Below are 20601 nucleotides of genomic sequence, written 5' to 3'. Positions count from 1 at the left end.
TTATTTTATGTAATTATATTTTTATCCTTCTCATTCCAACTATTGCCCTAAATCGTTTTAGAAATTACCAATTTTATCTGTGTGAGGGCAAGCGAGGATGGGAAATTATCAATCAACCTATATTCATTTTTGCAACCTTGCAAGTTACAATCAAGCCCTAGAATCTGAACCGAGCTGTCAGACCGGCCTAAACCCGGTTCATGGATACTGTAATCACAAAAAAATCACGGTATAAGAGTTGTGTTCTTCCCGGGCGCTGGCTCTGATGGTTAGGGTTGCCAATAGAGGAGAGAAGGGAGGGAATGGCGAAGTTCAATGTGGTGCAGAAGCAGAAGCGAGCTCTTTTGGCGGAACGGAAGAGGGCTCTTCACGGCGATCCTCATACTGGGAAGCTCAGGAACAAGAGCAAGACCCAGCCCTGCTCTCTCTCCGGCAAGCGCCAGCGCAAGCTCCTTAAGAAATGGCGCAGGGTCCTCCCTCTCTCTTTCTCTCGGAAATTGACTAATCATTGCTTGTTACGATTAGTTATCTAGTTAGTTGATTTTGTGTTTGTGGGTGATGGAGCAGGAGCAGAAGGAGGCAGTTGACAAGGGTCTGATCACCATGCAAGATGTTGAAATGACAGTTTCTGAAGGTAATAGTTTATACTCTGTGAAGGTGTGTGCTTGTGTCTCTGTGCGTATATGCGTACAGTTTTTTATTGATATATCATGCACCCTCAAATTGAAATAATGAAAATTATTTGCAATTATTAAAATTGCATTCTTTATTATAGTTATAATTATCATCATCATCATCATCTTCTTCTTCTTCTTCTTCTTCTTCTTCTTTTTCTTTTTAACAGGTAATTTAAAAAAAAAAAAAAAGTAAATCGCATTGATATTTGATGTCATTTTGCTATGCTACAATAGGACTTGGTTTAATGGTTTTTGTCTAAATTTCTAGTGTTTTCGAATCATCTGAGTTGTTAAAGATTACATCCAAGATCATTGAGAATAGGATCCAAGAGGCTTGACTTTCCCAAAGAAGGATTCCACTAAAACTGATGGCATCCTGAGGTTGGAGACGTTCGGCGATAGAATTGCATTACTGATAGAAAGGGAAATTATTTTGTGGCAAGTGACGGAATATGGCAGAAGTCCTGTAGTATCCTTGTATTTGAGGAAGACAATGATGTTGAATTGCTGATGAGCCTATTTGGAAGGAGTTTGGTCCTGTTGGAAATCAGCAAAGGTGATTGCAATCTCTGACCTTTTGGAAGGATGTGAGGCACAAGGAGTCGAGACAGTGGAGAATCATTTTTAACCCAGTTGGTTGGCATATGCTAAAGTGGGGATTTATTTATTTTTTTAAAAAGTGAAGAGTCTCTCTTCCCCACTCTGACCCCCCCGAGCTGTGTGCAGCCCTTTCCCCTTTCTCTAATTAATAAACGAGCCATAGCTCCAACATATGCAAGGGGCTTTGGTGCCCTTGAGTTGCTTGATGTGGGATTCTTTTAGTAGGCTGGACCTACATCCCACCAAGAGGAGGCAGTCTTTAGAAGCAACAGCTTATGGTACAACAAGCGGTGCCAAGAGTCATCCTTGAAGGAGCAGTTTCCAGACCTTTTCCTGTTGTCTAGGGATAAGGAGGCTATAGTTGGTTCATGTGCTATCTTTTTTCATTAGGAGCAGTGTGGTAAGGATTTTGGCAATTGACAAACTTCAAAGGGGGAAAGATCATAGTGAGTAGATGCTCTCTCTGCAAAAACTGTTCCTGAATCACTGCAATCTCTTTTGTTTGATTCCTCCTTGACTAGACAGTTGTGTGACCTCAATCAAAATTCGGTGAGTTGCTGCATGGCTGGGTTGTTGAGGATTGAGGAATTATGGGCATGTAGTGTTTTTAGTAATGTGAAGACATTTTCTCTGTAATATCTCTAGCCTTCTTTTTTGTGGACTGTGGAGGTAGAGAAGGTTGAGAGCTTTTGATTGATAGTAAAATTATCGTGTATACTCAAGCAAGCCTTTTGGTATACTAAGCAGGTAAAGGTGGATGGTCAGAGTATCGTAAATTTTTGTTTACTTCTTGTCATGTAAATTTTGAGTTTTTTGCAGTTGGGTTGTAAATGCATTCTTTTCATTGCTTGTTCAAAAAGTTTAAAGCACGTCCAGGATTTTTAAAGGGCAGATCATGAAATAACCATGATTGCTTTTGAATTCTGGTCAGTGGAATGTGACCTTCTAAAATTCACAGGAGCTGGACTTGTTTTTATTATTTATAGTTTTTTTAGTCAAAAGTGATTGCTTTTTCCCCATGTTTGGAAGCTTGGAATTTGGACCTTGGATTTGGATTTGGATTTGGATATGGATAAGACGCCATACAAAATTGTGTGTTGTCCAAATCCACAGAAGTCCAAATCTGAAGCATAAAATCCATGTTTCCAAGCACAACTTTTTTGTACTTTTTAGAATGTTGTTCCTACTTGGGTGATCCAAGCACATGATGACGTGCATAATACCAAAGGAACTAATTTATCTAAAAGTTTAAGCGTGTTAGGTGAGGCTCCAAGAGTGGTTTTAATACGTCTCTGACATGCCCCTACACTTGAGAGCTCATTGGGCTTGAAGAGTTGATAAAGCACGGGAGCACTATACCTTGTGCTCTAATTTTAATTTAAAAGAGAATATAATGGCAGCAGTGAGATTCGGATTCTAAAACCTTTAGTCATAAAGGTTTCAATACCAGGCCAGGAACCAACTCACCTAAAAGCTTAAGCTTGTAAAGTTGAGGCTTGAGGAATGGTTTTAATCTTTCTCTAATAAATTGCTTCTAAACTTAAGAGTGAGTTTTGCACCATTATCTGGTTTAGTTGAGGTGAGTTTTGTATTTTAGAAAACCCACATACATGTTAACTCTGCGTGCATGACAACATCATTATTCCCAACAAAGCAAATGGAGTGTGGAAGTCTCAAAAATATTCAAATATGAATTGCATGAAAAACATTTGAGGTCTGGAAAGTGCTTGTTGTCTAAGCTCTGCAGCATTAAACACTCATCCAGTGGCAGTTGCTCTTAAAATTATTTGAAGCTTTTGATTTGTCTTGGAAACTGTTTTCTAATAAAGCAGGTCTATCCAAGCCCCTAGTTATGTGTTTTTGTGCCAATTATGGTCCTTCAGGACAACAGAGCAGGATGCAATCTCAATCTGTATTGCTTTGCATCATAATTGAAAGCTGATGTTAGCTTATCCTTGGATGTAGGGACATCTCAAGATGCCAACAAAACTCCAACCAGATTTCACTTGAAGAAGAATCTGAAGTTTAAAAAGTTAAAGCACAAAGGTAGGTTTTTTATTCTTGTAGATGCATTTTTTTTTTTTTTGTTTATAAATTGTTTATTAACTCCTTTTTTTTTTTTTTTGTGAGGTTGTCACCTCAAGTTGTATATGATTCTTTATGAGATTATCCACTCAAGAAGTTGTGCATATGATTCTTGAGAGTTTTTTTTTACCAAATTAGTTATCTTTCAAAAACATTTTACCAAAATAGGTGTGTTTTACCTCATGCAATTGTGCGTTGAGGAATATTCAATTTCTAATGATTGATTTCTTTTGGTTATTTGCGTGAAACTACTTTAGTCATGACACAAACACCCACTGGGTGATGCTCTAGCTTTACCAACGTCTAGTTGTTACCAAGTTTGGTGACTTTCTTTTTGTTGCGGCCTTTATGGCATTATAGAAAATAATTTCAACTGTTGAATTGAAAGTTCATTCAGTCAGTTCCTTATGTTAGTAATCAAGTTTGGGCCCTATTTGACCATAAGTGGACAAAGCATTGTGAACAAAATTTTAATTTTATTTTGAGATTTTTTAATATTTTTAAAATACTAACTTTTATTGGTTGATCAAGGATACCATCCTATATTGGGATGGACCTCCAATTTGATCAGCAATCTAGGCACGGCATGAGCTTTCTATCAAACAATTGGGATCATTTTTTGTGGTCTCATTTGCACTTCACAAAGAGTCATCAAACCTTGTGAAACCTAGGTATAGTGGAGTGGTATCTCGTGTGTGTGTGTGTGTGTGTGAGAGAGAGAGAGAGAGATTAGTTTCATATTACTTAGTCCCCATGTTTCCTTTTAATAGTTTTTAAGTATATCAGATAATGTGGAGCTGTCACCATGGTAACCTTTTGAATACAATTCTTGATGTACAGGGAAGAACAAAAGAAAATCCTCAAAACCAGCTGCTGAGTTTTCAGTGGAAGCAATGGTAGAATAAATGGTCAAAGAAGTGTATTCAATCAACTCAATCCTCTTCTCTTAATTGTTTTTTAGGGATGCAGAGGCAGATTTGTTTAGAATAGTATAATCCTTCATTTCACTTGTAACTATCTTGATGTATCTTAACTAGACAGAGACAGCATGCTAATATTATTCGCTATAATTTGGGGTTTGTATGAGATTTGAATATTTGATTCAGATTTTAAAATATCAAAAATTTTGGATGTGTTCTATGTCATTCTTTATGTTTCTTTCACTCCATGCCTGCTGATACGGTTTGTTTCACCTGCCTCCCCAAATCTGGCAAGGAGCTGAAGCACAAATTATGCTCAACACTCTTCCAGCTGAAGCATTGACCCAAATCCATAGGGCAGTTGCCTTTTCATTTGCCGCCTGGTCATACATTTTTCAGATTTGTTGAAAACTTTTTTGATCTTATGATATTATGACCTCTATCAAAGCGGAGTTTTTCTTCTTTCATTTGTTACATTTAAGTGAGTTATATGGTTTTCTGATCTCTGAACTGTTTGCAAGGCTCTACCTTTGTCTGTGTAAGTATACTGCTTATTTATTTATTTATTAAAAAAATACACTGTTTTCGTCCTGAGAAGTTGTAAAATTTTCTTATCTAGAGACATAGTTAGACTTTATAATTGGGTTTGAGCCCAACAGTCATGTGACTGAAATTGTAAGATCTTATTCTTGAATATTAGGGTTCATCACAATGTGTGGAAGTGTGCTACTTATGATACCAAACTGAGAAGCGTGCATTGTTCTTGTAGGTTTGTTTGTATCAAGAATTTTTGTTTAATAAAGGAAAATAAAAGACAATTTTTTGCTATTGGTTGGTATATTTTTATATTTTTTATTTTTTTCTTGATAATCAAATATGAAATGGACTCCTTCATATTCTCATTTTATTTTATTTTATTTTAATATTTTTTGAGTTCTGCATGAGACTGAGTTTTTTAAGATCATGTAAGGTAGTGTACACTATTTCATATTTTTATTTGCTAGAGTGCCTTTGTGCATTACAAGGATAGTGGACATCAACATTTTCAGACACCATGTAGCTTTTTCATTAGGAAATGTTTGAACTGTTGAAATGCAAATTTTAATTTCAACTTAAGTGAATTTAAATAAATGTTGCATATAATTATATTCATTTTTTTTTCAAATACAAATATAAATTTTAAAATCTATACTTATAATAAACATTACCTAGAATAATTAAAATTTTGATGAATTTTAACTTGAGATCGAAACAAACCCTTTTTCATCAATAACAACCTTGGTAGTCGCATCATCTAAATCAAGAGTCATGTTAAAACGAAGTCGGTACACAACATGCACATTTGGTCAACACTAATTTACATCACAAAAATTTATAACTCAAGCATTTAGATTAGAAATTTTAACAACTTAAAAGAACCAAAATCAAACAAATAAGTAATCAAGGTATAGCATTTCCAATAACTTAGGGAGCCAAAAGGGACCATTTAACTCCATTAAAGCACGAAAGCGCATGGCATGCAGGCAGCCGAGCTAGAAATTAGAATAACCAGTACTAGATATCTGCTATTCACTGCTTGCAAGACTAAAAGAAACATGGAGGCTTGTTTTGCCATCCCATAAAGAACTCAAAATTGTTAACCTCGTTGATGCATTAAACAAGAAGGCAGCGTGTCACAAACCCCACTGTTTAAGATATCATATCAGAGGCTGATGCACCAAGAAAAACACGTGTGTCCTTGGTGTCTTCTTTCTAATGAAAAAATGAATTCTATTTATAAAAAAAATAATTAGAAAAAACACAGGAAAGGAAAAACGGAGAGGAGGAAGAATTCGGCTCTCAATTTGCTAATTCACAATCAGGAAAAACTCACCAGTTAATCAAGCCTCACAACAGTCGGGCTCAATCCATTAAGAGGAAATAGGGTACATGAACACTCAAATGAATAGTCTACGACCAGTCTAGTACACTACACAATCCATCTGACTACATCATCTCCTTTAAAATAGGCAAAGAGAAAACAATAGAAGTGAAGCTACCTCCTAAACATCCCTGAACTTTGAAGTGTTTTGCTATACTCGGCAATGATGGGAGACTTTTTCACTAGGTCCCATATCTTTGCGGAGTTCTTTAGCCAGTCACGCTCAGACACAGTCCTTGCGAAGGATGGACAAGTCATGGATAAAACCTACATCCAAAAAGAGAAAAAATGAAATAAAATAAAAATGAACTGCCTCATGTTCTCCTTGCAAATATAAATTTCAAGAGAATTCTAGGAGTCAACCCCAGCCTGTGTTAACATGTATATTTGGAACATCCACTAAACATGTTTGTCTGAACAACTAAATTACTTGGTCCAATAAATGAAAATCGCATGGAAGGGAAAATTAAATGCATTAGTAAACTAACTTGGTTGTTGTTGTTGCTGTTGTTGTGTGTGTGTGTGTGTGTGTGTGTGTGTGTGTGTGTGTGAGAGAGAGAGAGAGAGAGAGAGAGAGAGAGAGAGAGAGACCTGATCTCTTAGTTTCCACAACATAGAATTATAGCTTTCATACTGAACACTTGCAGAGTCATCTTTATTCTTAAATGGTATTACAAATAGATTTAGAGGTGTTGATTGTGAGTCATTGTCGTGGGTCTTCAGAGATGCAGAAGGAATGATATGCTCTTTGGCCATTCCAGAATTTCTTCTCATAAATAGAGAAGAGCTGAAGTACTGTGCAAGTGCCTTCCTCATTTGCACACAATTAAATGGGGTAAGATCCTCATCTCTGAGCCTACACACAGCAAGAACATAAAAATAAGGTGTGTTATTTTTAGGTCTCAATTTCTTTGTTGAAACAAAATACAACATGATATCCATTCTTATGCTAACAAATTAATCTTGAAATATTAATCCACATCAAATTCTGAATTGAATTATGACAAAAATACCAATTGGTGACTAAATGAGTTTGCACTTCAGAAGAACTATTGTTACTCATAGATAATATAGGCATGCAGCGATAGAAATATGAGGCAAAGATAGTTGATGCTTCTGGATGTCCTCTAAATAAACCAAATGTGTTCTCACAACCCTAATTTCTTTAAACTTATTTATAAACCAATCATCCATAGCACTTCTTAAAAATGACACTGATCATTATCATAACACCATTCTGAGTTATGGCTCTGACTCCTTTGAGGACTCCCTTCCAGATGATGAATTATCTCTTCAAATACAATAGAAAAGAGAGTAGAAAGGATCCGTTTAGTATGGATTTAAGAGGGAAAAAAAAAAGCCAACATGCCTCAATGAAACATGAAAATGAAGAATCGTTATAAAATTCCTACACAATTTTGTCGCAGATGCTGACACAAGAATACTTACTTTGTATGTACAAAAACAGGTGCAGCCAAATACTCTTCCCCACCTTCTTGAACTTTATCTTTGTTTTCTTTTTCAGATCCCAAATTAGAGCTTTGAAGATGGGAAAAGCTTAACGATGATGGGTCAGGAATACCAACTGGTGACTAAATGAGTTTGCGCTTCAGAAGAACTATTGTTACTCATAGATAATATAGGCATGCAGCGATATAAATATGAGGCAAAGATAGTTGATGCTTCTGGATGTCCTCTAAATAAACCAAATGTGTTCTCACAACCCTAATTTCTTTAAACTTATGCATAAACCAATCATCCATAGCACTTCTTAAAAATGACACTGATCATTATCATAACACCATTCTAAGTTATGGCTCTGACTCCTTTGAGGACTCCCTTCCAGATGATGAATTATCTCTTCAAATACAATAGAAAAGAGAGTAGAAAGGATCCGTTTAGTATGGATTTTAGAGGGAAAAAAAAAAAAGCCAACATGCCTCAATGAAACATGAAAATGAAGAATCGTCATAAAATTCCTACACAATTTTGTCGCAGATGCTGACAAAAGAATACTTACTTTGTATGTACAAAAACAGTTGCAGCCAAATACTCTTCCCCACCTTCTTGAACTTTATCTTTGTTTTCTTTTTCAGATCCCAAATTAGAGCTTTGTAGATGGGAAAAGCTTAACGATGATGGGTCAGGAATACTATGCTTCAACAAGTCAACCTGCAAATGATAAAATTAATATTGTACAATTAAAAATAAACATATGGCCAGTTCAGGTTGGATGTTATCCATAACCCAGCTTAATACATGCAGATTATAACCCTTGCCAACCCAAGCCAAACCTAGTTCACTTCATTACACTTGGCTGAAGTAGGACTGAGCAGCTTAACCTAGGCCAGCTGAGACTCAGGAAGAAAAAAGAGAAGCGACTGAAGCACAAACCAAAATTTCTCTCTTAGCACCTTCTACTGCCATGGGAGAACAATAGAGAAGGAGGGCAGGAAACATGATGATTGTGGAAAAAGGAGGAGAATAATATATTAGAAGTGGCCTATTATGGAAAGGCAGAGATGCAGTAGGAAAAAGAAAAAGGAGCAGCACAGATGGGATGAAAGAAAAACAAGGCCAACAGTTTCAAGAATGACCATTAAAATTTCTTGGATTTTATAAAATATTTCAGTCACATCTCACAATAACCACACCGTCATATAAACTGATAAGATTCTTTACAGATGCAGGATAACACTTGTAATATTTAAATTATCAGCTCACGCTAAAAAAATGATATCCTGCAATATTTTGTTACAATTGAGTTGGGTTTGGCCATCCAACATACTTACTCAAGCTAAATTAAGGTCATTTTGGGATACCAAATTTCTGGAACAAAATTGGGCTTAGGCTGGATCAGGTTCAACCATAGTTGTGGCCTTAACCATAGGATACATATTTAAAAAATTAAAAAAAAATTAAAAAAAAGCAAAGAGCTGCCAGACAAGTTTCATTCAGAGTACCACCAAAAAGTGCATTAAAAATAAAAATAAAAAAATAAAAAATAAAAAACACACACACACACACATTACAACATGAGATTTATGGGTACCTGATACTACTAGAGAATATTAATGACCATCCTCCAACATTTGAATGCCCAGGAAAAAGCAATGTCAGGAACTGATTTGAAGGTTTTGAATAGGAGAGTTTGGGCGAGAATTGGCTGAAATAACAAATGCAATGGCAGAATTCTCCCTATCCCTGTGGAGAAGATCAGTGAGCAAAATGTTGCTGCAGAGATCTTTTGGATGGAATGGGAGTGTGATCGGCTGATCGTGGAGGAACTGAAGTTCTACTGAATGGAGCTAAAAGAAAAGTGCATATAGGTAAGCGGGAATTAGCAAAGCTTCAATGCTCCATCAATTTTGAAGGGAAGGGTTTAAAGAGGAGTTTTCCTAATTAGGGTTTGTTCATTCTTTTTTCCTTATTTCTGTTTTCTTTTTGGTTTTCTTTTTATTTTATTTTTTGTTTTCCCTGCTATGAGGATGTTTTGCACTCTCCTATATTGTAATTCTCTATCTTTTCCTTCTTAATATATTTCTTTTGCAATCCAAAAAACAAAAAAATCAAAAGCAGATCAATCAAAAACTATTCATGCAGAATGAGTCCTAAGACAGAACATAGGCTTCTCACCACTCTTATACGGTCAGTTTAAATTAATGCAAGTCAACCAACCAAATCAAATTTAAAAATGAAAAAGATCAAGTCTGTAACATTTTTGAAATTACAATTTGATTTGCTTAACTATAGTGTGAGTTTGGATCAACATTTTGAAATGGTTTTGCAGGTTGCAGTATTTTATAAGTTGTAAGCCTTTGGTAATTCCTAGTGATTTTCAAATGCTAAATTATACAATTTTAAGTGTTAGGGTCTAACTTTTGTCATTAGCGGTTGCCAAAAGCTAATAAGATACAAAAGATCCACAGTTTGCAAATGCTCCAAAATTTAGCTTTATTTAAGCACGGTTCCAACAGCTAATATCAATTCTAACTAAACTGTAATGGCAACCACCAACATCAATAACAGTGACTACCCACTGCTACTGCAATACCAAACAGGCCCTTTGTATGCACTAATAGAAAATAAGATACTTTCTCACTAAAGCAATATGTACATTCAATAAGCCACTGTATCCTTTCCATGCCCATTCTTATTTCTTGTTGTCTTTGATATTCCTTAAACATGACAGACTTAAAACTTAAAGAGTAGGTTCAATTATTAAAAAATGAAAAACTAGTACCCATGCAAACACAGGAAACAGGATATATGATAGTGGTTATTTAGACAGTGCATCTCCATTCATCCAGAATTAGAGAAACTGTTGCCATGGTCACTCTCTGTTAAGTTGATTTCTTATTGTAATAGGAGGACATCCTGTTCTCCCTGGTTTTGTCCATTTTCCTTTCCTATTTTCTTGATCTTAATCCTTCTTTCTTCCTTTAACACAATTCTTTGTTTATACCAAAGAAAAAAAGGGGGGGGGGGGGTTAACAAAAAGCCATTTTGAACTTGATCTTTTGACACAAAAGTCAAAACAATGCAATTAGTTTCTTGGCTGTAATATGACTCTACATAAATGCAGGAGTTTCAAGTGTACTACTGCTGCAAGAAAGAAGTTGAATTGGCAATTTCAGGACAGAGAAGGATTAGGGGAGGTGTGGATGAAAAGAGACAATAACTGAGACAATGATAAATCATAATTCATAACTATGTTATATATAAGAGCAATTGCTCGAGTTCCATATTACATCAATAGGAAAAGCATTCAAATATATCAGAGTTGTGTATGCAAATAGTCAATATTTATACAATTACAAAGCTCTATTTGCATCAAACTTAACATCTTAATATATCAAACAATTTATTATCTAGAAAGGTGAATAAAAAATTCATATTTTTTAACTACTTACCAATCATAACTCCGCAAACTTCAGATAAACAGTGACATTAAATTAAATAGGAGCATTTGCTTGCTGATTCATTCTAACTAGAAGGAGCATCGAACAGACAAAAGGAGAAAAGAAATACCGTCAACAGCAAACGCCACATGTTAATATCATGAACTCCCTCTGATACCACCAGCAAAATGTTACAAATGGATGCTAGGAGAACACCAAGCTAGAAGGATTCCTTGCAACAAGCCAGAAAAGGGTAAATAAATTAGACCTTTTGCCTCCAGAAATATTCAAAATATATATACTTGTGGCAACATGGAATAAGAAAAAAAAAATTCTACAATCAAAACCTAATCTCAGAAACTATAAAATGCATTCTAAGTATTCATTGTTTTTAAATCAACAGAAAATTCTACGATATTATTTGTATTTGCAGTTACCTGAATGCTCATCAATTCATGAGCCAACTCAGCAGATAGAGTTTCACCACTTAAAACTGAAATTGTGGATGAACCATCAGGTCTCATCATCTCAGCTAGAACAGAAGGACTGAATACAGGCTGCATGTTAATAAATAAGGGAAAAAGTAAGAGTTTCCCCACTTAAAAATGAAAGTATGGATAAGATACTGCATCACATCATCTCAGGTAAAGCAGAAGCACTGAATATAGGCTGTTTTGTTAATTTTTTTCTATTTCAAGAACCAGCTAATACAGCATATGTAATACAATGTTCCTAACCTTTTATAGCTCCTGCTGACCAAGGTTTTAAATTTCTGTTCCAACTAAAATTTCAAGGCTTCAAAAATATAAAAATTTCCAATGCTGATTTCAATTTATTAAAAGAAAAAAAACATGATAGAAATAAATAAGAAGCATGAAAAAAATTTTATGAACTTTAGAAACTGTTAATAGACTTAATAATGCAAGATTTTGAACTAAATAACTCAAGTAGGACCAAAGGGAAGCAGGAAAATTTATTTCTAGAATAGAAATAAATAATGGAAATCAACTGCAGTTTGGATTTAATGAAAAAGGGAAAATTTGACAGAAGTTTCAATGGTCTCGTCGAAATTTAAGACAGTGCTGCTGAACAAATTATAGAGCCAAGGTAAAAGAGAAGAGCAGCATAACTATTTACTGGATTCTGTTCATACATATCTGACAAAGTTGCCAACAATCAAAGAATTTTCCCTCACAACCAGATGCAATTGACCTAATGACCCATCAAGTTCCACAAGACATTGCGGTCCTCAATCATCAATTCTATTTTAGTCAAGGTAGAGGATAGAGAAGTAGTAACACAAAGACGGGAAACATCACTAAAAACACACACAAATACACCAAGTGCAACCCCCAAATTAATCCTTCAAATTGTAAATTCTTAACATTTAAAAGGGTAAAAAACATTGACCTCCCCTATGGTTTGATAAAAAGACACTGACCTCCTCTGAGGTTTCGGAAATCCCAGAGACCTCCCCTGAGGTTTGCCAAAACAAACACAAACCTCCCCTTGTATTTTGCAAAAAGACAAATCTTTTGAGGGGAAGTTTGTATCTTTTGACAAACCTCTGGGGAGGTCTATGTCATTTTTGAAATTTCAAGAGAGGTCAATGGAATTTTTGAAACCTCAAGGGAGGTCCTTATTTTTTTGAAAAACGTATGGGGAGGTGAGTATCTTTTGCCCTATTTAAAAAAGGAGGGAATAAAGTGATAACTTAAAAACTATACTGAAGAACAGATTCTTCATTTGCAGCAAAAATAGGTCAAAAAGGGCACAGCAACCCATGTAAAAAAACAGAGCAACTGCATTTCACCACGCTGCTTGTTAAATTCATGCCAGACAAGCATGAGCTTGCCTGTCAGGGCTGTACAATCAGGTACCACACTATGTTAGACTGGGCCCCCACAAAGTAATCTAATGAAGCAGTTTCCCCACATTTTTTAGGTGTTTAAGACAGTGACTTGGAAAATAAACATGACATCCATCGGACACACTTAAGAGAAATTGCACTGTTATTAACTTAAAAACTTGATACGTGATTGCATACATATATATATATATATATATATATATATATAGAGAGAGAGAGAGAGAGAGAGTAAAAAAAAATCAACATATCTTTGTTCCTAAAGAGAAATTGCACTGAAATTAACTTAAAAACTTGATATGTGATTGCATACATATATATATATAGAGAGAGAGAGAGAGAGAGGAAAAAATAAAAAAATTAACATATCTTTGTTCCTACTAAAACTAAATTGTACCAGATTCTCACTAAATTATTGATAGCAAACCGATTATACATCAATTAACTTACCATATTCTCAAATTTTTTTTTTATAACTTCAAAACTAATTCTTTACTTCTTATTTTTCAATTCTTGGAATGTTAGTACAATTGTACCCTTGAAATAGATTTTTTAAGCCATCATTTAGTGCACCCTATACAACAATTTGCTTAGAAACATATTGATTTTGTTAATAAAAGTGTAAAATTTGTCATTAGTTTAGCAGTCAATTTGAAAACGCCCCAATTTGTCAAATGAAGATCATTTCAACAAGCAGGGCCATCAACAAGGATTTGGCCTCTGCATTTTGACAATATGGTACAGGATAACATCTTAAGGCCAGGGCTAGCTGCATTCAGCCACAATTGCACATTAGACGACATTTCACTAAAAAAAAGAGTCAAAGAAATCATGAAGAAAAAAATTTCAGAAGGATATGCAGTTCCTCCTATTGAGATTTAGATGCATTTTGGGCATTGATTCCATCAATTAGTCAATTACAAACACCTGCTTCCATTACGTCTCTCTAATTCTGACTTCTTAACTCTATATTGACTCAGATTGCTCTAACTCTCACAATCAGGTGTTATAAGACTTCAGAAAAGATAACATGTGTGTATGGAACTAATGTATTACATTTGTCACTCAATAAATTTATTGGAAAAATTTTAAACAAAATAAAATAAACCTGCGTATCAAGAAGTATAATCCGTTCAGCAGATATCCTTGGTTCAATGCCAACAGTACAGTGCCTTGCCATTGCCCTTGTCTCCTCTGACTGTATCGCAAAAGGTGGTAGCATTCCTGCAAATTAGCACAGCAAAGATTATCATGTTGTACCCCTGCATTAGATATAGGAAGGAATGGGATTCATGGGTCGTAATGCAACAACATCACATGCTGAAACTACATGTGGTGAATCATCATTAGGAACACAATGTTGCAGCTTCATTAAATACTAACAGTTATTCTACAAGCATAGATAAATATAAATGTCTTACAATATTAGTTGAGGCAACTCAATTTCAAACTCAATTTAAAAAAAAAAAAGAGAGAGAGAGAAGAAGAGATAAGAAAATAAATATATTAATTGAAGAAAGAGAAAGTATAACAAGCCACAGTAAGAAACCATGAAAACCAAAGAAAGGGGGGTGGGGGAACAACAAGAAAATAAGCAACTAATATAGAAGGGCTCCAATCTCTTTGCAAGTCAGTTAAAGAAATTCCTCCAACAAAACCATTCACAAACACCAAAGTGAGGCTAAACAGGCCATCCTACTCTTCAACAATTAACAAATTTTGTGCTCATGGAAAATTTAACGCCTTCAAATTCCTAAATCTCAGAGATGATCCAAATAATTAAGGCAGAAGCATGCCCTAGGAACAATTTCTATCCGTGGTGAACAGTATAAAAAGGTGAAACTGAAAAGAAAATTCCGACACTGCTTAGTGAATGGATTATAATATTACATGTTATCGATGGAGATAACCTTTCTCATTGGAAACAAAGGCATTAAGAAAGAAGAAGAGAATGCATAAAGGAGAGAATAAGATGTCCCCAGTAAAAATGAGAAAATTACAGGAGAGCTAGCTCTTAATCCCTTTGCACATCATTCAAAGAAATACACTTAAAATACAGGAAGATGAAGGAGAGAATAAGATGTACCCCAGTAAGAAAAAAGGGGGGGAATTACAAGAGAGCTATCCCTTGATCCCTTTTCACATCATCAAAGAAATGCACTTAGAATACAAGAAGATAAAGCTCAAACATGGCATGTTTTGGTCCTTGAAAATTCTATTGCTCCTTTCCTTCCACAAAACTCCAAGAACAATACACATAGTTCATTGACACAACACTTTCCCTAGCTGACTCTCATCAAAACCATAAAGATTCACCCTTGTAAAAATCACCCATATTCACATCTCCAAAACATAAAACAACTTACACCAGAGATGGCAGCTGGACTCATTTGGAGATGACTGCTGAGAATCGAGTTGAAAATATGTCAAAGATGGAAAGGAATGTGGTCGTGAACTTTGGTCTTCTTATTTACTAGTCGGGCACCCATAACCCTTTTTTTTTTTTTTTTTCATTTTGATCAGTAAATTGAACTTTTCTTGCCATGAGTGGAGTTTCATGTGTGCTGGCTCCCCACAGATTTTGGTGCACCTTTAGGTTTGTATATTATCTCAATAATGACATACGATATTTGAGGATATATGAACCTAAAGAGTGAATCTTTTGGCATTCGTAAAGGCATATAATCATTGTCATATTCATGGTTATTGCTAAATTTTTTTAAACAAAAGTGGGTATTTAGTTTTATTTAAAATTTCTCATAATTTACATGCACAGACTTACCTATTTTTACTTTGTCCCTAACATAAATGTACTTCAAGTTCCAACAATGTTCATTGCTAAAAGCCACCAAAGGAAGAGGCAAATATAACTATTTGTTTAACCAATCTGTTTGGTGGGTTTTATTTCCATGATGAGGAACCATCAGTGAGCAAATAAGTTCATAAATCATGAGATTTGTCTATAGCATCAGAATTTCATAGTATAGAACCTTTTTTTCAAGTCATGGATCCAACTGCGTGTGTGGCATGTTAAATGATATATACACAGGCAAGACTTCAAACATAGCATCATCCGGCTAAAGGTTTCTTCAACATCAGCACATGCATTAATAATAGGTAAGCAAAACCAATAGAAGCCAAAACCCAGAAATCCTTAGTGACAGACAACTAGACAAGTAATCTTTCCAGCCAAAGGTCATGTTTACATCCAAATGAAGGTTCTCACTGCTCTTTCTGTATTTGGGACCTTATAGTTTGAATCCTCGACTTGGATTTGGATTTGGATTTGAATTTGAACTTGAACTTGGGTCCAAATCCACACAAATACAAATTTAAGTTCTGGAATCCATCCCCCACGCCCCCCAGCGAAAAAAACAGAGCATCATCCTAGTTGCACTTTGCACATGCTCTAACAAACAGGGATTATGCAGGACTATAATGCTAGGGAACAAGCGTACATTAAAATACATTTATCACCCAAAAATGCAAATACTAACGTGCGTAGACAACGCAAACATCCAGAACATGCATGTCTACAGTAGAAATTTACCAGATAAGCTTCCATCAAACCCATAAAGCTCGTTCATGATCGTCGACTTGCCCACACCAGGTGGACCAATCACCCCAACCACCGTGAACTCAGTATTATCCGTAAGAAACTACCCCAAAACAAAACAGAAGACAAAAACAAATTTATCAGAACCATTACCCTTTTCTGAGCAACTTTCCGCTGTGACAAGAAAATGCAATTAGAGAAAATAAAAATAAAGTAAAATTTCTAGAGAAATCCAAAAAAATAAAAATAAAAATTCTTGGCCGCATCAAATCCAACTCCCAAAATCAAACGAAAACAACCATTAAAAAAATTCAAAATACTTGGAGAGAGAGAAAATACAGGTAGTATGCGATCGGTGTGGAACTCCCAAGAATCGGAGAGAAGATTGAGAGAAGCGAGCGGCGGAAGACGAGAACGGAGCGAAACGCCATCGTCTTCGGCGCCAGTGCCTGCAGGTCGGCCGAACTTACCGGGAACTGAACCGGCCGTGACGAGGCCAGGCTTGGCTAGGAGGATTTTGGGAGCGGGAGGAGCAGGTGACGGACTGGACGAGCCTGTGCCTCCGGTAGCCCCAGCCATGGCGTCTGCCGACTGTTGCCTGGCGAATAGTGATGGATGAAGGGCTTAGTATTTTGTGCTAATAAAAATTTCGAGTTTTTTCCCGTTTTATTATTAAATATAAATAAAATATAAAATAACACTCTAATTAAAAAAAAATTTCCCAAAGTAATGCTCACGTAATCTCGCAATTTCATGCTACGAGATTTAAACTGATGGGCCGCTCTACCTTCGACGCGTGGCAACGAGAGAACCAGCGGGAAGGTGACGCATGGCGAGGCTGGAGTAAATCTCGTAGCTTGGAACTGCGAGATTTCAAGAGAGCAACTAGCGAGAAGGAGACGCGTGGCGCAAATCTCGCAGGACCAAGCTGCAAGATTTGCCCCTGAAATTCATTCGCGTTGTGACACATGGTAAATCTCGCAGGATTATCCTGCGAGATTTGTTTCGTCTGCTCAAAACCTCCCCGAGCTCTCAGAAGACTATTGCAGAGGAGAAAGAGCTTGCAGAGAGGACCGTTGGAGCTTGCAAGTTACCATTCGAGCTGGCAGGTGACCATTTGAGCAAAGGCGAGGCTATTTAAGGGAGAAGATGGGGTAGGTTTTTTTTTATTTAGCAAAAACGTGAATTTATTTTTTTACTTACTGAGAAATTTTCTGTTTTGAGTTGGATTCGTTTCATAGTTTCGTTTGGATTATTTGGGTTCGTTGCTGCATCTAGAGAAAGGTTAGTTTTAATTGATTTAAAATTTTATAATTTTATTTTCATGTTTTGCTTGCCTGTTAAATTTAACTGACATACATAATACTAAGAAAAAATTTAAGAACGATTGTTTTGAATAATGTATTAATTTGTTCCTAGAATGAAATTGTAACGACCCGAATTTTTAAATGGAATTTAAATAATAAAGAGAGAGGGAAATAGAAACAGAAACGGAAGGAGGCCGTAGACTTCATCGACGACATTACATTTTGGAAGGAAAAGAAAAGGGAAGGGAAACAAATAAAATAAAGAAGGAAGCTGCCAAGCTTCGTCGACGAACACAGGGATTCGTCGACGAAGGCTTAAGAGAATTCGTCGACAAACACAGGGCTTCGTCGATGAGAAAATGCCGAGAGGGGTTCTGAGATAGCCTGAATTTCGTCGACGAATACAAGGTCTCGTCGACGAAATTTATGAAGAACTCATCGACAAAGATCAGGCTCGTCAACGAGTTCCGCCGCCTATAAATATGAAAAATCCGATTTTAAATTCATTTTTAAGTTTCCTCTCTCTCTCTCCTCTTCGGCTCTCTCACTCTCTCTCTTCGATTTTGGGCTGGTTATACGCCGGATCGAAGATCTGAGGCTACCACGACGCTCCTGGCGAAGTTCCCTGCAAATTTGCCGGAGCGGATCGTCGGGAAAACGAAATTGGAAATCATCCTAAAGTTGAGGTAAGGCTTTTTAAGCCAAATTAGACTTTATGGTAGTTATAGGAATTGATGTACGCATAGAAATACTGATGTTTAGTACTGGGGATTTTGAGTTTTAGGGTATTGAGTAGGAAATCCTACGGGGGTCAGGCTAAGAAATTTGAGGGGCTTTCTCAGTAGTCAGGTAAGGGAATAAACTAAAGCAGATATTTTCCATGCAAGTTATTATTACTTATGAGCACATCTATTTTCAGAAAAGCCTATGTTATAATTGTTTATCATATATGAAACGTATGTTTGGAAAATACTGCCATTATGAGAAAAATGTATATGTATGTATGAGATACCAGAAAAATCATGATTTTAGTATGACTTTTAACAGAGCATATGTGGCAAGAATATTATTTTACGTGAAATGAGATAAGATAGGAATGCTTTTACAAGTAAAACACATTTTCAGGTATTATGAAACGATGAGTTATATTGTGATGGTTTTGATGATCGTATGATGAACGATGTATTTTTAGAATGTATATACCTGAAACAATTTTGGCGCGAGGCCGTATTTTATGTTATCGGCACGAGGCCGTATTTTATGTTATCAGCACGAGGCCGTATTTATGTTATTGGCGCGAGGCCATATTTACTATGATTTTGGCACGAGGTCATTGTTATGATTTCGGCGCGAGGCCGTATCTATGTTTCTGGCACGAGGCTGTAATGATGTTATGTATAATCATGTATTATATGTTATCACAACCATGATGTTAGTTTAGTTTAGACTAGGAACTCGATACCATAGCTATGGGTTGATTTTGGCATGAGGCCTTATTAGTGCTACCGTCCCATGAGGGGATAGGAGATGGATGGTCGATGAGGCTTTTAGTAAAGTGTAGACGTCCACCTGGTAGTCCGGACCAGGGTGCAGCGGGCCCATCGTACTTACAGACATATTTGATTCGGCAGTGGTCGGCCAGCCATTGTCGGATCCCGCCTTCGGGCTGCACAACCCCTCATGGGGGGTAATACATGACATTAGCTAACTATTCATCCTAGGTTGATTTTCAATATTACGAGTTATTACAGATGTTTATGTATGTATGTTATGATTTATTAACAAATATGAAAGTACATGATCATCTAGTATAATATTATGATTATTTCCAGAGTTATGAAATGTACTGTATATGTATAAGCATTTTAAATATTCATGTTGTCACACAACTGTATTTAGTTTATTTTCCCTTACTGAAAAGTGTCTCACCCCCATCATTATTAAATTTTTCAGGAGCCCCTAAGAGACCGGCGAGTCAGGGCCGCCGTTGAGTTAGAAAGATTACCCCGTGAGGAGGGTAAGATTTTTGTACTAGGGTTAGAGTTATTTTGTGTGACCCTAGAGATATTTTGATGTATATAGATATGTACAAGAGTACGGTATTATAATGTTATAAAAGCTTTGGTATTATGTTTTATGGATGGATGTATGGATTTTTATGTTTACTGCTGCGTAGGTTTTCCGCTGTGTATGACAGGAGTCCTCGTTATCCACAGGTTCGGGTTGATTATTTTTTTGTTATGTAGTATTTTATTGAGGGACATTACAGAAATTTTTTGTTTCTTTATTATTAATATATTTATATTTACTTGTCGAATTTAATTGTTTAATTTTGATGTTGCAGTAAATTACATTGTCTCACATTTGAAAACTTTGATTGCAGATTGTATGTTTTGCCTTAAATTTTATTCAAATTTATACAAATTTAAATCAAAAACCTCAAATAGCTTAAACACTAAACACAACCTTAATTCGTGCACATTTTGTTTTAATATTTTTAGGCATAATTTCAAAGTTAGGGATTTTTGCTAAGTGATTTATGAATATTCTTTTGAAAAATACTTTCTTGCTAATAATTATTCCACTTGAACGCATTCATTATAAGATTTACTCCTAAAAATTAGAATCTCATGGCTTCAAATTAATTAATCTTTGGATATTATATATTATATCTAGTAAGCAAATTGGAGTTTCGAAAATCATTTTGCAAAATTTTAGGATATGAAATAATGATCTATTGGTTTGATGGGGATGATGATGCCTCTAG

The 20601-nt window shown here is 35.7% G+C and overlaps 2 protein-coding genes across 2 annotated transcripts; one reads left to right on the top strand and one right to left on the bottom strand.

The window, feature by feature from the left end:
* The first annotated feature begins 83 nt into the window (after positions 1-83).
* On the top strand, positions 84-4507 carry LOC131159667 (uncharacterized). Its single transcript, XM_058114741.1, has 4 exons — positions 84-470; positions 568-634; positions 3243-3323; positions 4203-4507. Exons 1-4 carry the CDS (start codon positions 303-305, stop codon positions 4265-4267), a joined length of 381 nt encoding a protein of 126 aa, XP_057970724.1. The 5' UTR covers positions 84-302; the 3' UTR covers positions 4268-4507.
* A 1596-nt stretch (positions 4508-6103) lies between these two features.
* LOC131159666 (uncharacterized) lies at positions 6104-17178 on the bottom strand. Its single transcript, XM_058114740.1, has 8 exons — positions 16867-17178; positions 16522-16630; positions 14080-14195; positions 11542-11661; positions 11235-11324; positions 8224-8375; positions 6795-7059; positions 6104-6470 (listed from the first exon to the last, which is right to left on the bottom strand). Exons 1-8 carry the CDS (start codon positions 17104-17106, stop codon positions 6318-6320), a joined length of 1245 nt encoding a protein of 414 aa, XP_057970723.1. The 5' UTR covers positions 17107-17178; the 3' UTR covers positions 6104-6317.
* Between the last annotated feature and the right edge of the window lie 3423 nt (positions 17179-20601).

The sequence above is a fragment of the Malania oleifera genome, chromosome 7 (assembly GCF_029873635.1).
Source record: "Malania oleifera isolate guangnan ecotype guangnan chromosome 7, ASM2987363v1, whole genome shotgun sequence".
Lineage (NCBI taxonomy): Eukaryota > Viridiplantae > Streptophyta > Magnoliopsida > Santalales > Ximeniaceae > Malania > Malania oleifera.
The sequence above is the reverse complement of the archived record's forward strand: the minus strand, read 5'-3'. Positions and strand labels throughout refer to the sequence as shown.

Coding starts and splice junctions, on each gene's coding strand:
- LOC131159666 (XM_058114740.1), bottom strand. CDS start 17,106: ATGGCTGGGGCTACCGGAGGCACAGGCTCGTCCAGTCCGTCACCTGCT. Junction 11,325..11,541: donor ATGAATTGATGAGCATTCAG/GTAACTGCAAAT, acceptor GAATCCTTCTAG/CTTGGTGTTCTCCTAGCATC. Junction 6,471..6,794: donor TGTGGAAACTAAGAGATCAG/GTCTCTCTCTCT, acceptor TTTTGGATGTAG/GTTTTATCCATGACTTGTCC.
- LOC131159667 (XM_058114741.1), top strand. CDS start 303: ATGGCGAAGTTCAATGTGGTGCAGAAGCAGAAGCGAGCTCTTTTGGCG. Junction 471..567: donor TCCTTAAGAAATGGCGCAGG/GTCCTCCCTCTC, acceptor GTGATGGAGCAG/GAGCAGAAGGAGGCAGTTGA. Junction 635..3,242: donor TGAAATGACAGTTTCTGAAG/GTAATAGTTTAT, acceptor CCTTGGATGTAG/GGACATCTCAAGATGCCAAC.